Source organism: Tupaia chinensis, unplaced genomic scaffold, assembly GCF_000334495.1.
Source record: "Tupaia chinensis unplaced genomic scaffold, TupChi_1.0 Scaffold000473_1, whole genome shotgun sequence".
Lineage (NCBI taxonomy): Eukaryota > Metazoa > Chordata > Mammalia > Scandentia > Tupaiidae > Tupaia > Tupaia belangeri.
The window spans coordinates 1,079,299-1,094,317 of record NW_006159982.1 but is presented as its reverse complement, the minus strand read 5'-3'; the positions used below and the strand labels follow the sequence as shown (position 1 = coordinate 1,094,317).

Sequence of the window (15,019 nt, the reverse complement as noted above, 5' to 3'; positions counted from 1 at the left end):
ACCCCTCAAAAAAAAAAAAAAAAAAAAAAGAGATTGGCCAGGAAGATGAAGATGGCGCAGTTGTTAATTATAGATGTGTCAGTTTTAGAAATCCCAGGCCTACCCAGAGCAGAGTTGATTGCAGTTGAGTTGTTTTTTTACAGTTATCCAGCTGATGGACAGTGGTTTATTTTCCAAAGCCATTGGAATGTAATTGCATGAAGTGCTGTTTCAGGGTCTGTTTATAGTTGCCTTTTGAAGTATTTTCCATGCCTCACTGAAGCTTACCATGCTTATATGTAATTCCTATATATTTTATGTGGAGGCCTACCAACTCTGTCTCTTAATTTACAGCTGTGAAATACTAGGTAAGACAGGCAACCTATCACAGCTTCATGTAAGAGATTTTAAACTTTTGCTTCTAGATGATTAATTCTTCAAAATGCTTAAGATAAGATCTCTGGTAATTGCCAAGACTGCGTGCAATAACCCTTACACATAGTCAGCATTAAAGGCATGCCATTGTTCATAAAACTGGAAAAACAAAACCCTCCAAAAAATTCTTTTCCTGGTCCAGCGATGGTAGTGCACACTGCTAAGATGCTACATTCCACAGGCTGGGACCACATGGGAGGCCCAGGTTCGAATCCCAGTTTAACCTAAAGGCCGAATGAGATGGCATATACCTGTAATCAGCCACTTTGGGAGGTGAGGCAGGAGGGTGGTGAGCTTGAAGTTATCTTGAGCACCATGGCAAGACTGTGTCTAATATGGACCCAGACGTGGTATTGCATATCTGTAGTCTCAGCTATGCTGGAGGAGGATCATGACATGGTGAGACCCTGTCTTAAAAATATAGAATAAAGCTTTCTCTATTGATAGCTTGTGAGGGGTATAATACCATCTCTTTACAAATAAATGAATAAACACATCCTAAACTATTTTTAATAGACTTTATTACTTTAGAGTAGTTTTAGGTTCATAACAAGATTGAGCAGAAAGTACAGTGATTTTTCATGTATTCTTTGCTCTCCACACTGTTTTTCAAGGCCTTTATTCCCAGAATCTTTTCATAAGACCAAAAGGTGGACATATTGACACTAAATTATTCACTCATCAATCTGCCCCTGAAGGAACTAGCAGATTTTCGAGTGCATGCCGACATTTGTGCTGTATCTGTTAAAATGCAAACCCCCGGCCCAGCTTTTATAGCAAACTAACCTGCAGTGCTAGAAGCCACACTGCCAGCTGTGGTTCAGATCCCAGGATTAGCTTAAAAACATGCCAGGTGCATGTGTGTGCGCCCAAGATCCTGATGAGATGGATGGCCAGGGAAGGGGGGACAGTCGCATGACAAGACCCTGTCATGGGATTATGCTCTGCCTCGTCCACATGTGCTCTCTATCATGAATAAAATCTAAAAAAAATAAAAGAAAGGGCAGACTCCAGATTAAATACACCAGAAACTAATCACATAAAAATGCCATTTTTGTTTGTTTTCCTACATTGTCTCATCATACTGCAGAGTCATTGGTTCAGAGATGTGGTACACCTCTGAGAGCTGCTGCTTCTGTCATCTTTTCTCATCATTATAATAAACTTAACGCAGAATCTTGGCACCAGAGTTAGGCTCTACTTTTCTTAAGAAAACTAGAGAAATAAAATAGGCTTTAAATCTTGCCCAGGGGTAATGGGAAGATTGAATGGGCCTGGCTTACCACTGGTGCCTCAGACATGAACTAAACAGTCCAGGCCTTTACTCAGGTGGTCGTGTGAGGGGATCCTTTTGGCCGTGGAGGAGGTGGTTTCTGTTTGGAATCATCCATCACATTTTCCTCGACCATGTGGCAGCGTTTAGTTGGGAAGCTTCCAAAACTGAGCTGGAGTTTAAATTGGCGAGTCAATTACGAACAGGCCTGGTGTGGTCTCAGCTGGGCTTGACGGCATTAATAGTCCCTTAGATAATACACAGGAAGTTGATTAGTGCACATGTTAGTTGAAGTGAGAGCTTAGGCTCTGATTCCATTTCCTGTGAGGCACTCTGAGGCATGGCAGAATAAACTTGTGCTGTGTTGTATAAGCAGGAATAGAGAGGAAAGGAGAAGACTTTGAGCCAGGGTCTTTCTACCCTCAAGCAGAGAAAGAATAAGAGAAGGAGGGTGAGAATGGAGACGGTCACTTTGGGCATGGCTTCAAAAAACAATGTGTGTGTGGGGGGGTCAGCAGTTAACATAATGGCTATGTTGTTGAACTCCCATGTAGTCGACCGCAGTTTGAGCCCCGGACCTGGTGGCTTAAATTCTCGCTGGGTGCATGTGCATGTGTGCCCAAGATCCCAAGAGGAGAATGGAGAAGAAGGGATTGTGGCATGGCCATCCCTCCTGGGGGGTGATTTCTCGCTATCTGTCTCTCTGTCTTTCTGGAGAGCACAGGTGCCCTATAGCAAAACAAAACAAAATAAAACCAACAACAACAACAAGAAAAACAATGTGAATAATGGCTATGTCACTGAACTCCCATGTAGTCTACTGTGGTTTGAGCACCGGGTCCAGGGCTCAATTCACGCCAGGCATGTGTGCATGCGTGCCCAAGATCCTGAGAGGAGAATGGAGGAGAATGGATTGCGGCGTGGCCATCCCCCCTGGGAGGGTGATTTCTCGCTTTCTGTCTGTCTTTCTGGCAAGCTCACGTACCCTATAGCAAAAACCTCTCAAAAAACAAAACAAAACAAAAACCAGTGTGGGGATGGGAATCTCATAGAGCAGTTTTCTTGCTAGCTAGCTAACTGGATTCAGCGCTTCTAAAATCAGGATATTCTGAAGAGGCCTGGGTTGTCCAAACTGCATTGTCCAGATGACCTATCTCCCCCAATTCTCCTGTGCACTGAAAACCCTGTTTCTTGAGTAGTTATATAATTATTTTATTGGTTAGTTACATGGTGAGTATTTTCTGTGTCCTCTGGAAATGCCATATTGCAGCAGCAAAAAACAGTCTTGTGCCATGAATGACGGTTTTCCATTAGAAGTGGTTTGCTTTGTTATTTAGAGCTCTGTCATATTAATTATGACTCAAGATTATTACCTTACTGTTGTTTCTCGTAAACCTCACTGTTCTCTTTTCAGTATGCATGTGTGCCTGTGTGTGCCCACACCTGTAGTTGTAAATCTACATATATGTGCACGTGTCTGTGTGATCCATGGACTGTTTTTCCTCTGGGTGTGTTTTGGGAGTAGGAGGTCATATCTGGCTTAATTATCTGGAGGTAGGAATGAGAAAGGAACATTTAAAATGCCATCTTTCAAGGTATAAGCAATGCAAATCTATTTTTAAAAGTCCATTGTAGAATGTTTATGCAGTTACTGTGGACCCTCTATAACTTGAATGTTACTAATTTGAGTGCCTATTGTAATTTGAATGAAGAATGGATCATAAAAATATCTCCCAAATGTCAAAACTGCTTTTAGTGAAAGATCATGCATCATGGTTAGCTTATTAAGTAGTTGTGAGACTTGCTCTCTCTCCCTTCCTCCACTCATGCTTATAGAAGGTCTTTTTCCCAACTATAATAATTATTACATAGCACGTTACAGTTTACATATATTATCTCATGTATTATATGCAGGCTTCCTCCTAGTAATCTAAGATCCAGTGGAATACCCTTGTTTGGCTCCCGAAAGGAATTCAGTGTGCGCAGAACGACCTTAACCCTTTTGGACAAGTTTATTGAATTAGATTCTCAAATGGCCTCATTCTAAGGTTAGCCAAAGCCCACATTATAGATCCCCGAGGACAGCATCAGAGCAGTGTTCCAGTGTCCTGTTAACACCTCTAATGAGACTCTCAGGACAGTCTTCAGGGAGGTGCGTCTCTGTGCTTTTTTTTCTTATGCCTTGTAGAGATCTTTATTATTTACAGACTTTCTTATTTTCACTTTCGCCTGCTCTTTCTCATTTACTTCCAGGTAACCTTTGTTTTCTAATTCTCCAGTTTGCAGGGATGCCACAGGCAGTGCTGATGGAAAAGATTCACGAGGCAGTAGTAGCAGTGGCATAGTCGAAGTGACAGAGGGCACCCTGTGTGTACGCCTCACATGCCATGCACATGGTGGAGGAGCATTATCTCATTTCCACTCCTTGCAGCCTGTGGGAGAGAGTTGTAATCATTGCCCCCAGTTTACAGATGAGAAAGCACTAATGGGCTGGGAGGCTCAGTAGCTTGTGCAAAGTTAACGAGAGTGTGTGTGAAGGCTGGGAGGTAGGCTGACTTCAGAGCCTGCTTTCCTTCTCTTCAGCCACATTCCATATTTCATTTCTTCTTTTTCATCATTCGTCTGGGAACAACTCATAGCTTCACAGAAGCTAGGAAATGAACCAGAGGGTCAAGATTCCCTCAAGCAAATAACCATTGCTCTGTTAGCATTTTGTGGCTCAAGAAATACATAGGTTTGTGATGTGAACTTGCCCTTCAGAAGATCACAGAGGAATACCGATCACATCATTCCTCCCATCTACAAATCAATCCTTTTAAAGCATCTGGGTGTGCAGCTTTATGCAGGCAAGGACACATCTGGTTTTCTAGTAAAGTCACAGTGGAAGCTGCATTCGAGATTTTGGTAGGGTCGTGGCAGGGATTGATCTGTGGTGAGTCGAGGGGGCAGCCAGCTGGAGTGGGACCACGGGCAGAAGAGTGCCTTTGGAAATTGCACATTGTAATGAAAACGTTCTTTTGAAGGCAGATTTCCAGGTGTGTAGTAAACCATTCTAGGCTATAATTGAAATGTAAAAGAATCTTCAAAAGCAGTGATCTATTTTTGGTGATTGTTGTGCTAATCCTGAAATCCTAGCATGAATTAATATAAAGGCAGGATTGAGTGCATAAAAGTACCTGTTTTAATCATTTAGCATGTTGTTCAAAATGAAACTGGTTGAGGCTTCAAGTCTAAGGGTGAAAAATCTCACTTTCATCTATCAAATCCCTCCATAATCTGCCAAGAAGAGCCACCAGGGGCTCCTGTGGCAGCTGGGAAGAGGAGATCCTTCCACTCTCCAAGCTTGATACGGAGAGAGATTTGCCACCGTTTCATGTATAATAAAGCAATAGAAGGCGATGCTTTTTAAAGTGCTTCGTTAAAGCTCAAAAGAAGCAAATAAATCTCCAGTTAAAATCTGGGACTGTGTGAAAATACTCTGCAATGCAGAAACTTTCAGTTGGCAGAAGGTTTTGTCTTAGAAGTTGGGTAATAAGTTACACTGCAGCAGGTGCAAGCCCTGTGGTGGCCTTTGCCAGCGTTCTCCACGTGTGATCGTGGCACGTTCAGAAGCTACTCCAGAAAATCAACCACCAGATCAGAGGGAAAACCCAGCACTGTCCCTGCACAACACCCTTACCCAACACAGGTACATTTCTACCCACATGCACAAACAGTAGCAGTGCAGAACTGTGCTGCATCTGGATACACGAGGTTCTTTTAGATTTGTCCCAAAATTAGAAAGCAAAAACTGGGTCCTTGTGCATGGGCTGGAGAAGCAAAGGTGACACAGGGTCCCGAGGTCGTGTTACCTGTGTAGTCTCGGGATGCTTGTGGTAAGAATGAACTATGTTGTCTTCCTCTTTTATCCAGACACACTACTTCGGCCTTTGGTTTCTCAGCAAGAGCCAGCAAGCACGATGGGTGGAGCTGGAGAAACCTCTGAAGAAACATCTGGACAAATTTGCTAATGAGCCTCTGCTTTTCTTCGGAGTCATGTTCTATGTGCCAAATGTGTCATGGCTTCAGCAAGAGGCCACAAGGTAGGTGCATTTCCCCATGTGTTCCACGTAAGGGCGTGGACTAACTGTGAGGCTTCCAGTGAAATAGGCAAACCGGTTGACTTAGGGGGGATGTGTGTGTGCATGCGCTGTGGGGGAAGAGGTGGGCTAGTTGGAGATTGTTTGCTAGTTGCTGTGCAGCTTTAGCATCTCGGTTGAATCATGCAGCTAACTCCATTAGTTCTCTGTAACACTGGTAGGGCAGTAGTTATACTGAGCTAAGTGTCTGCAGCATAAAAGACTGTTGATAAAATTGGTAAACTAGTATTTAATAAAGGTCCCTTAATATGCTTTGCCTATTCTTTTCCTCACAATATCCCCAAACAAAATGAACCATCAGACCTTGGATTTGAGGATTAGTAAGGTCACTAAAGATGAGAATGAAGTTAAAGAGAAAAACACTGAGAGGGGAAGTGTTTTGACTGTCTTACATTAAATAAGAGAGAACAGGAAGCCAACAAGGGTAGAGGAGACCTGGTATTGGTCCCTCTCTGTTGTACCTTAGAGAAATCACTTGCCATCTTTGAAACAGTATTGCTCCCTTTCATCTATAAAGTGAGAGTTTCCTATAAGTTCATCAAGTTCTGTTAGGAGCGTACTTCAAAGTTTGTGGGAAAATTAAAGTATGTTTATTTTGCTGAGACAACATTTTTAAAATTCATTCTTAGTTTTTTGTATAATGTGCATTTTCTACAAACTTTTTTTAAAAGATTTAACTTTATTTATTATTATTATCATTATTATTTTCCAGTTTGATCAGAGAGACAGAGAGAGGAAGTGAGAAAGCAAGCCACCAGGTCCGAGACTTGAACTGTGGTCAGCCATGTTGGAGTCCAGCACCTTTAACCACCATTTTTGAAGACCTATCATAGACTACAATTCCATGAATAAAGCAAATACCTTTTTTTTTTCCTTACAAAAATAAAAGAAAGGCCTTTGCACTTGCTGGAGAGAGACAGAGAGTAGTAACAGGGCAAGTAAGAAATTACCCCTCTGGGTGGATGACCATGCTACAATTCCTTCTCCTCCATTTAGGCATGTATGCGCATGCCCACAGCATGATTTTTTTAAGCTGCTGGGTCTAGGACTACAAGTCCTCAACTGTAGTCAGCCATGTGGAAGCCCAGTGCTTTAACCACTATGTCACCTGCTGGCCCCTGAGTAAGTACCTTTTTGTTGATGTTTGTACAGTTCACTTACCAGTAAGAGTTTTCCATTTAAATACTTGGGGATTGAGTCATCAAATATGTGTTTCCCATAGGAAAGAGAACCATGTAAACCCTCTACATTTTGATTTTTACCTGGGTCTTGGCATTCAGAATGCTGGAGAAGCTAAGCTTGTGATATTAGAAGAAGAAATCCTGTTCTTGTTTCTCACTTGTGTAGTTGGATTTAGATTTTAAGCTTCTGAAACAAGGATGCACTTGAAATTTTTTATATACATCTTAAGGTGGTGGTTTCTGTTTTCATTTTTATTAAAATCTGCTGTTAAATGGATGGTGCGCCTGCTGACACAGGCCATGAGTGTGCTTATAGTCAGATCCTGGAAACCCGGTGTTCCTCCTTTCACGGGAGATTCATTTGAAATATTTGGTTATAACTCTGCCCTGCACTGTGTTCAGGTTATTGCACTTACTTCCATCCTGCTGCTTTAAGAAATTATTAACTTCTTAAAATGGAACAATTTCCGCTGGCTTTCAGCTGCTTCTTGGGTACTGTGCACACTGCTAGGAACACAGCATTAGGTTAATAAGTATTAATACTTGTTGATTCTTGACTCGCCAACCATTAAATGAGAGACAATGAGTGACAAGGCCAAAGCATGAGCTATAAGTTAGTGCATATTGAAAAAACTTCAGTCTGTAAGAAAAATGAAGTGTTGTTATTTTAGACAGACTCATTCCGTAAAGGTCTTATTGGGAGAGAAGAGTTAAAATGGTGGGGGGCTCAGAAATCGTGCTTTATGAAGTTAAAGTGTTAAGGTTAGAAAAATAAAGTCATGCAAGAGCACAGTAGTGCCCTTAGTTAATTTGAAGACTCTTTTGTTGGGGAGGGAATTCTGTGTTAGCTCTGGGGCACAAAATTAGGTCCCACAACTGATGAAGTCCAAGGAGTTGAAAGACTTTGGCTTTTTGGCTGAACATTATACAGTTTCTAGTAACTAAAGCCACATGAAAATAGAACAATAAGACTTATAAGAGGGTTAGAGCACAGGCCTCTGGAAATGTGGCATTTACTAAATAGCCTCTGGAGTGTCTTATAGAAGAGGCTGCCATACTGGATAGGATCTTCAATTAGATCAGTGATTTTCAAACAGACCAGGGCCTCCTAGAGCCTACCTACCCACCATATTTATTACTAATGTGGATTCAAGAGCTGTGCTAGAAGTCTCAATTGGAATATCTAGGACTGGGAAGCGGGAGGATGTGCTGTTGAAAGTAAACAGAACCCATCAGATTCCGATACTCATCCAAATTTGGGAGTCAAGGAGTTAGTTAACCTCCAAAACTCTTTATAGTTTAGATTTTCCCCGTAAGTAAACTTAAAGCTGCATTATTTGGCTATCAATATTTATATTCATAAGCTGAAACAAAATCATTTGGATCTCAAAATTCAAGACACAGAGTAAGAAAGTTTGGTGGTGGTGCTTACTAAGCGTGGGAGTTAGGAGGACTTCTTTTCTTTCTCTTTAGAATTTCTTTTTGCTCAGCTAGCCTGGCTCATTTAAGGGAAAACTAATGGAGAGGGAAAGATGTATTTTCTTTCTTAGCACAGGTTTTGATGCAAGCTCCATTACCGTCATTTGATCAGAAAAATTGAACAAAGAAAAATGTTAAAACTGTGCAAGACATTTATAGCCTTGAACTAAACTGTGTAGATTTCTGTTATAGCCTGCTCTTTTATGGCAAAGGATGTTTAAAATAAGATTAGGAGAGGAGTTAGCAGGAGAAGCATGTTGCACGTGCTCCAGCATTACAAAAATTTTTGTTGCTCCCAAGGGGCCCTAAAACTGGAGTGTGCCAAGGGGTGTCAGAATGAGTGAAAGACTTAAGCTGGAGAGATGGAGAAGTAATAGAAAAGAAGTGTTGTAAGTAAAGAAAGGAAAATTGATTGCAGAAGAAAGGAAAAAGGGTATTACATATATACTTGGTAAGGTTGAGGGCTACCAATAACATCACAAATGTGATTCAGCATATGGATTAGAGTGTAAAGACCTGATTTGGACAGAATAGCACTCTTAAGTATTCAAGTTCTTTGGATTTGTCATTAGAGATGAATAGATGAGCTGATCTTAAGGTGAGGAATGCTAGCGACAGTCATGTAGAATCTTTGGGAATCTGAGCCTTCTTGGGAGGTTTTAGAAACATCTGAGGTCCAAAGGGAATATTGAAACTGCCTTCCAGGCAGAGCAGCCCAGGGGAAGGGGTGGTGGGGCAGGATTCCAGAGGAATGCTTCACAGAGGCCTCAAGAGCATTCATTAGGAGTGGGTTAATGACTAACTCTCTGGTCATCCTGTTCTCTGAGTTAGCAGGCATCTCAGGTGGAGATGGGCTTTGGCATCTCCAAGAGCACCTGGGATCTGCAGTGTCTGACACAAAACAGTTAGTCTTTGTGATGCCTTGCAGAGTAAGATATTTGCATAGATTAGAAATAGAAATCTGTCTTTCATTTGCAGGAAACCCATTGGAGGAGGCAACCATTCAACCATCTGTGCTTAAAAAATAAGCCTTTGTTTGGAGCCAACCAAACTTGTTTCACCCACACATGTTTGCATTGGTTTGGCTCCTTCTGTTTGAGAATAAAACAGGTTGTATAGCATTAGTCACGGCCAGTCATTTCTTTTCTCTGAGTAAGGACAGAATCTAGAATTGATATTCTGAGCTTTTTCTTTTTCTTTTATTTTGTATGTGTGTATACGTGAACCCTTCTAAATATATCGAGACACATATGGGTAAAGTGTGTGTGTGTGTGTGTGTGTGTATTGTTCTCAAACAATCCTAGCCTTGAAAACTTGCAGATTAATAATATATTTGGAACAATACAACAAAAATTTGAGGATGATGTTGATTGTGGGGACCAGCAGTTAGTGTAATGGCTATGTTGCTGAACTCCCATGTAGTCGACCGCAGTTCAGGTCCTGGACCTGGTGGCTTAAACTCACACCAGGCGCATGTGTGTGCATGCCCAAGATCCCAAGAGGAGATTGGAGGAGAAGGGATTGTGGCATGGCCATTCCCCCAGGGGAGATTTCTCGCTTTCTCTCTTTCTGTCTCTCTCTCTCTGGAGAACGCACGTGCCCTGTAGCAAAAACCTCTCTTAAAAAAATAAAGAATGATATTGATTGCAAATTGTTTATAAAATGACTGACTTTATTAAAGTTATCAAATCCCAATTGTTTTGAATTAGAAAACTAGGAAACACTGATTTTTGGTGATTTTTTTTTTTTTTAAACAAAGTCTTTCTTTCTTTGTTCTGTGAGGAAGAAAGAGAGAGACAGACAGACAGATAGCATCAGTAGGGTCTTGACACTGTGCTCTACCCTCCGCTTCAGCCAGCCCCAGATCATAGGCACATGTGCACTTGGCATATTCACGGAGGTCTGGATATGAGTTGCAACTATCCCATGTGAGTCAGCCTTGCAGGGCATGGCGTTCCTACAGTACCACTGTCCAGCCCCTATGGTACCCCTGTCCAGCCTCTACACTGCTTCTTAATTTGGACATACTGTGTCTCATCTCATCTGCTGTTTGTGACTTTTAAGGGGCAAGTCTCCTCTTAGGGAACTCTGCCAAGATACTATGATTAGCATTTGAGAAGAAATGGACAGTTCAGACCCTACTTTAAGGTGATAATTGAATAAGAAGACAAAAGATAGCAAAAGGATATACACAGGAGTGCAAGTAATAGGAGAGTAAAAAACCCCTTGATATTTTTACAGAAGTGTGAAAAATTGGTGAAAAGAACCATATGCTAGTAGACAGTTGAGGGATGAGTCATGAAACCCTTGGAATGAACAAGATTAAGAACCACCGAGGTTGTAATCCCATTCTAAACTCTAAGATATGTTACTTTGAGGCCTTAAAAATGGTAGTTTTCCCCGTTTGGTTAAAATGACTCAAAGGATGAGACCACCATAATTTTTTCCATTTTGCTTTGCTTCTGACATTCCTTTTTGCCAGCTTTTCTGTTCAGCAGAGGGACTCTTGCCAGTAGTTCATCTTCCCCTATTATGTTTTCTTCACTCAAAGGAAAGATTTTTGTAATGTGTTTTAATGAATTGCATAGCAACAGACTCATTATAAACACATGGTTTTCAGATTTTTCTGGACAGAGACAGAAACGAGATGGTTTGTGAGAGGTGGAGAAATTCTTATTCAAACAGAAGGATACTTAATAATAGCGAGGGGAAGCCAGAACACTGCTGGCCAAGATTGCTGCTTTTAGTTTAGGTCTGGGGTTTTTCCAAGTCTTCATCAAGTGAGGAAGTCCCTCTTTCATTTTTTTGATATTCAGGAGCAAACCTTTTAAAGAAAAAGTAATGCTTGAGTGAATGTAGGCTTCTAAGTTGCTAAGTGCATGCATAGTTTTAAAGTTAAAAAAATTTTTTTTTTCCAAAACATGTTTGTCTTTGCATTACTCACTGTTCAGTGGTATGTTTGCATAGTGCCAAGGAGCTTCTGATTGTCCCCACGAGGTCAGATAACATTTCCTCCTTTTCCAGGACATGCCCTGAGCGTGTGTGTTTGGGTGGGGCTCTCTGCCCTGTCAGTGGTTGAGTACAGTATGGTATTCACACAGGGCAGCTACTGCTATAGTCAGCGTGGGGGCTGTACTTGCCAAGTGGTCTCAGCACACTCAGATACCTGGAAGAGGCCCTGGGTCTGTGGGCCCTGTTCCAAGTGTCCCCATCAGTGGTAGTGCCTCTGTGTGTGCTCTTCAGCCACTACAGTCCTCTCCTAGTCTTAGGGTCACTGTTCTTGTCACTGTTCTGCTAGTCATCTCCCAGCTCCTCCAAGCACTGGACTATATGGCTTTATTGTAGTTGCTAGGAAAAACTGCTTAGCCCTTGTTGTAAGAAGGATTTTTTAAAAACATCTCTACGTAGACCTGTATGGGACATGGCATTCGTTAGTGTTGAAATGAAGGTAGTTCTTGTCTGGGAAGAACTCACTGGACAAGTTGCCTTTCAACCAACTGGCAGAAATAGCCATATTGAAAGCTGCTCTGTTTGGGGACCAGAGAGAGGGCAATACATTTTTTGTGTGTGTAATGGTGAGTGACAAGGAAATCAGTGTATTACAGTTTAGAGTATGATGGGGGCCTCTTTTGTTTCAGTTACACTTTGGGGCCTAGGGCATATTGATGGCAAAGCCAGATTAGTTAAAGCTCTCCATTCCTGTAAGTGTTAAGAGACTGTTTTGGTGTGTCTGTGTTTGAACTAGGTTTCAGGATGTAGTTCTAATGACCTCACAGAAGCTGTCTTCACCTTTCCTTTCTAGTAAATACCAATACTTTCTCACCTTCGACTCCCTGTTGCATGTCTGCAATTGGCCTTGTGTGCTATTGTAAACAACTCAGTGTTCACCAGTGTTTTAAGTGTCTCTTTACAAGCTCTAATTATGGTAATGTTTCCATTTCCTTTTACAACACCCTTTATTTTGTTCCTCCGGTTCTTTTAGTTCTTTTATTATTTCAAAATGTCATTTTAATGGAAATTTAAAGTTTACTGGTCGGCTGGGAATAGGGATTCCCTTCAAGTCAGATTTAAGATTCAGCATGAATTCCCCTTGGATACTATAATTTGCTGAGAATGGCAAATCCGCCTCCTGGCCTGCTCCAGCTGGTGAATGGGAACTTGTTCTCTTTCTGTTGATTATTGAGGAAGGAGTTGTTTCTGCCAGATATTTTAGCTATTTTAGGATGTAGTAGATACTGAGATCTAATCTCGAACATTCTGTACGGTTAATGTAAGTATGATGAGATGAGTGAGGAAGATGGCTCTCTATAGTAAACAGAACAGTCTTGGAGGGGGGACAAACTTTCCCAAAAAGAGATTAGTTGACCAAAATGTAGGTTGCCATTTGCATTTTTTTTTTTGAGAGATTTTCGCTATAGGGCGCGTGCGCTCGCCAGACAGAGAGAGACATAGAGACAGAAAGCGAGAAATCACCCCCCAGGGGGGATGGTCACACCGCAATCCCTTCTCCTCCATTCTCCTCTCGGGATCTTGGGCACGCACGCACACGCGCCCGGCGTGAGTTTTAAGTCACTGGGTCTGAGTTTTAAGTCACTGGGTCCGGGACGTGAACCGCAGTCGACTACGTGGGAGTCCAGCGACATAGCCATTACGCTAACTGCTGGTTCCCAGCATCGTTTTTCATTTCAACCTTCATAAGTACCTATTTCACGTGAGGCATTTTACTTGTCAGTGGGAATACAATGACGACAGATCTCAGCACCCCTTCCCCCCACCAAAGAACTGTATCTTCAGCAGCTTTTGCTTTACTTCTGTGTATTTGATTTATTGGGGATTTATTTGAATTGGTCCTTAAAACTTTCATTGCTAACCCTGTTTACTTCCTTAAAAAGACTCTGCCACTGCTTTGGTGAAAGCCACCAAGCCTGGCAGGTGTTTTCCAAGACCAGAGGCAGCTTCATGGGTGACTGTGCAGTTAGTTGCATGAGGCCCTGTGGTCAGGAAAGCTTGGCTTAATGCTCTTTTCGTTGCCATCTTGAAATGCGTAGTTCTTTTTGAACAATGGACCCTCCATTTTCATTTTTCACTAGACTTAGCAAAGTAAGTAGCTAGCCCTGTCCAGTGCAGTCTCTGCCCTCTCTGTTCATTCACCTCCACGTGTTTTGCTGGACCTCGAGTTTTGTTCCTAAAATGGATGGATCTGAATCTGCTGTTATAGGTGTGATAAGAGTATATTTTAAAAACCCTCAAGGCAACAAAAAGCAGATCTTATCTTGTCTGGGCAAATAAGACAATAGACCCATGGTCCTGGTAACCATTGCTGTTCCTGGACCTGATTCATTGGGAAAATTCTTAAGAAATTGGAGAGAGGGTATAAAATCCACATGTATTCCTTCAGGGAAGCTGATTGATGAGCTTGTCTCTCGCCTCAATGAAGATATCCTCAGGTTTGACAGATGACAATAATTCTGTAAAATATATGCTTTCTTAATTAAATCAAGAGTTTACCACTACTGCCCATTTCATGGTATAAATTTTCCAAGTGCATGGAATTGCTTGTCCCCCCACCCACCCCCTGCTCTTAGAGAAAAGATATAGTTTACAAGATATTCAAATATGGGTAGGTAGTTATTTAGACTACCCACTGCCACTAGAACAATTAAGAACAGACAAATAAGATGAAGTTAACTGAAGCTTAATGACATCTAGGTGTTTTCTTAGATAGTCTTTCCCTTTAGGGCGCAAAAAACAACTAGTAGAATGAATGAGTGTTCTTTAGTAGTATCACTTAGCATAATTTACTATTCATTGTGGATGCCCTGTAATGAAGAGAAAAATCAGAATTTCAAAAGGAAAGGAATTTCAAAAGGGAAAAAAAATTTCAAAATTTCCAATTTCAAAAGGAAAACACCTGAAAGAAACCTTAGCCTTTAAAGTGATAATTTTATCACATGTTTTAATCATATGGTTAATTCTATTTATTAGTATTTGATAGTGTATTTGGAACTTCTCAAAGGGAAACAAAAGCAATATATTTCTGTTGCGCTGTTTTGAAAATTCTTAAGAAAAGGTATTTTATCTTTCATGAATTTCATGATTTTCAAAGATACACTTATTTGCTCATGCATGCACTCATTCGTTGATTCCAAATAGTTCTTTATTAATATTACTTTGCAAGACTCATGATTCAACATTCAACCAATGAAATAATAAAAGTTTATACTAGAGCATGGTATAAATTTTTAAAATATTTTATTTTTTTTTCAGAAGTCTAGTAGAATATGATGATGCCATACGGCAGTGTGTACCTTTAACGGAGGGGTGGAGAGGGGAAAAACAAACAGAAGCTACAGGAAGAGATGTTTCATCATGTTGAAGCATGCAAGCTATGCTTTTTTAAAAGATGTCCACTTCCTGTAAAGGATTCCTAGGCTTTATGGGGGTATCATTATAATGGGTGGGACTGGGAATGGTGCATTAATTTTAATAATTTTTTTTTAATTTTGGGAGTTGGGGAAGGCACAGGGAGTAGA

At 41.1% G+C, this 15,019-nt stretch overlaps 1 protein-coding gene across 2 annotated transcripts in view; it reads left to right on the top strand.

The window, feature by feature from the left end:
- Window positions 1-15,019, top strand: part of PTPN14 (protein tyrosine phosphatase non-receptor type 14) — a 206,881-nt gene that overhangs the window by 96,283 nt on the left and 95,579 nt on the right. For both annotated transcript variants that reach the window (XM_006155825.3, XM_027774712.1), the window contains exon 3: window positions 5,600-5,769. In XM_006155825.3, the coding sequence (XP_006155887.1) occupies window positions 5,600-5,769 (170 nt within the window). The remainder of the gene's footprint in view (window positions 1-5,599; window positions 5,770-15,019) is intronic.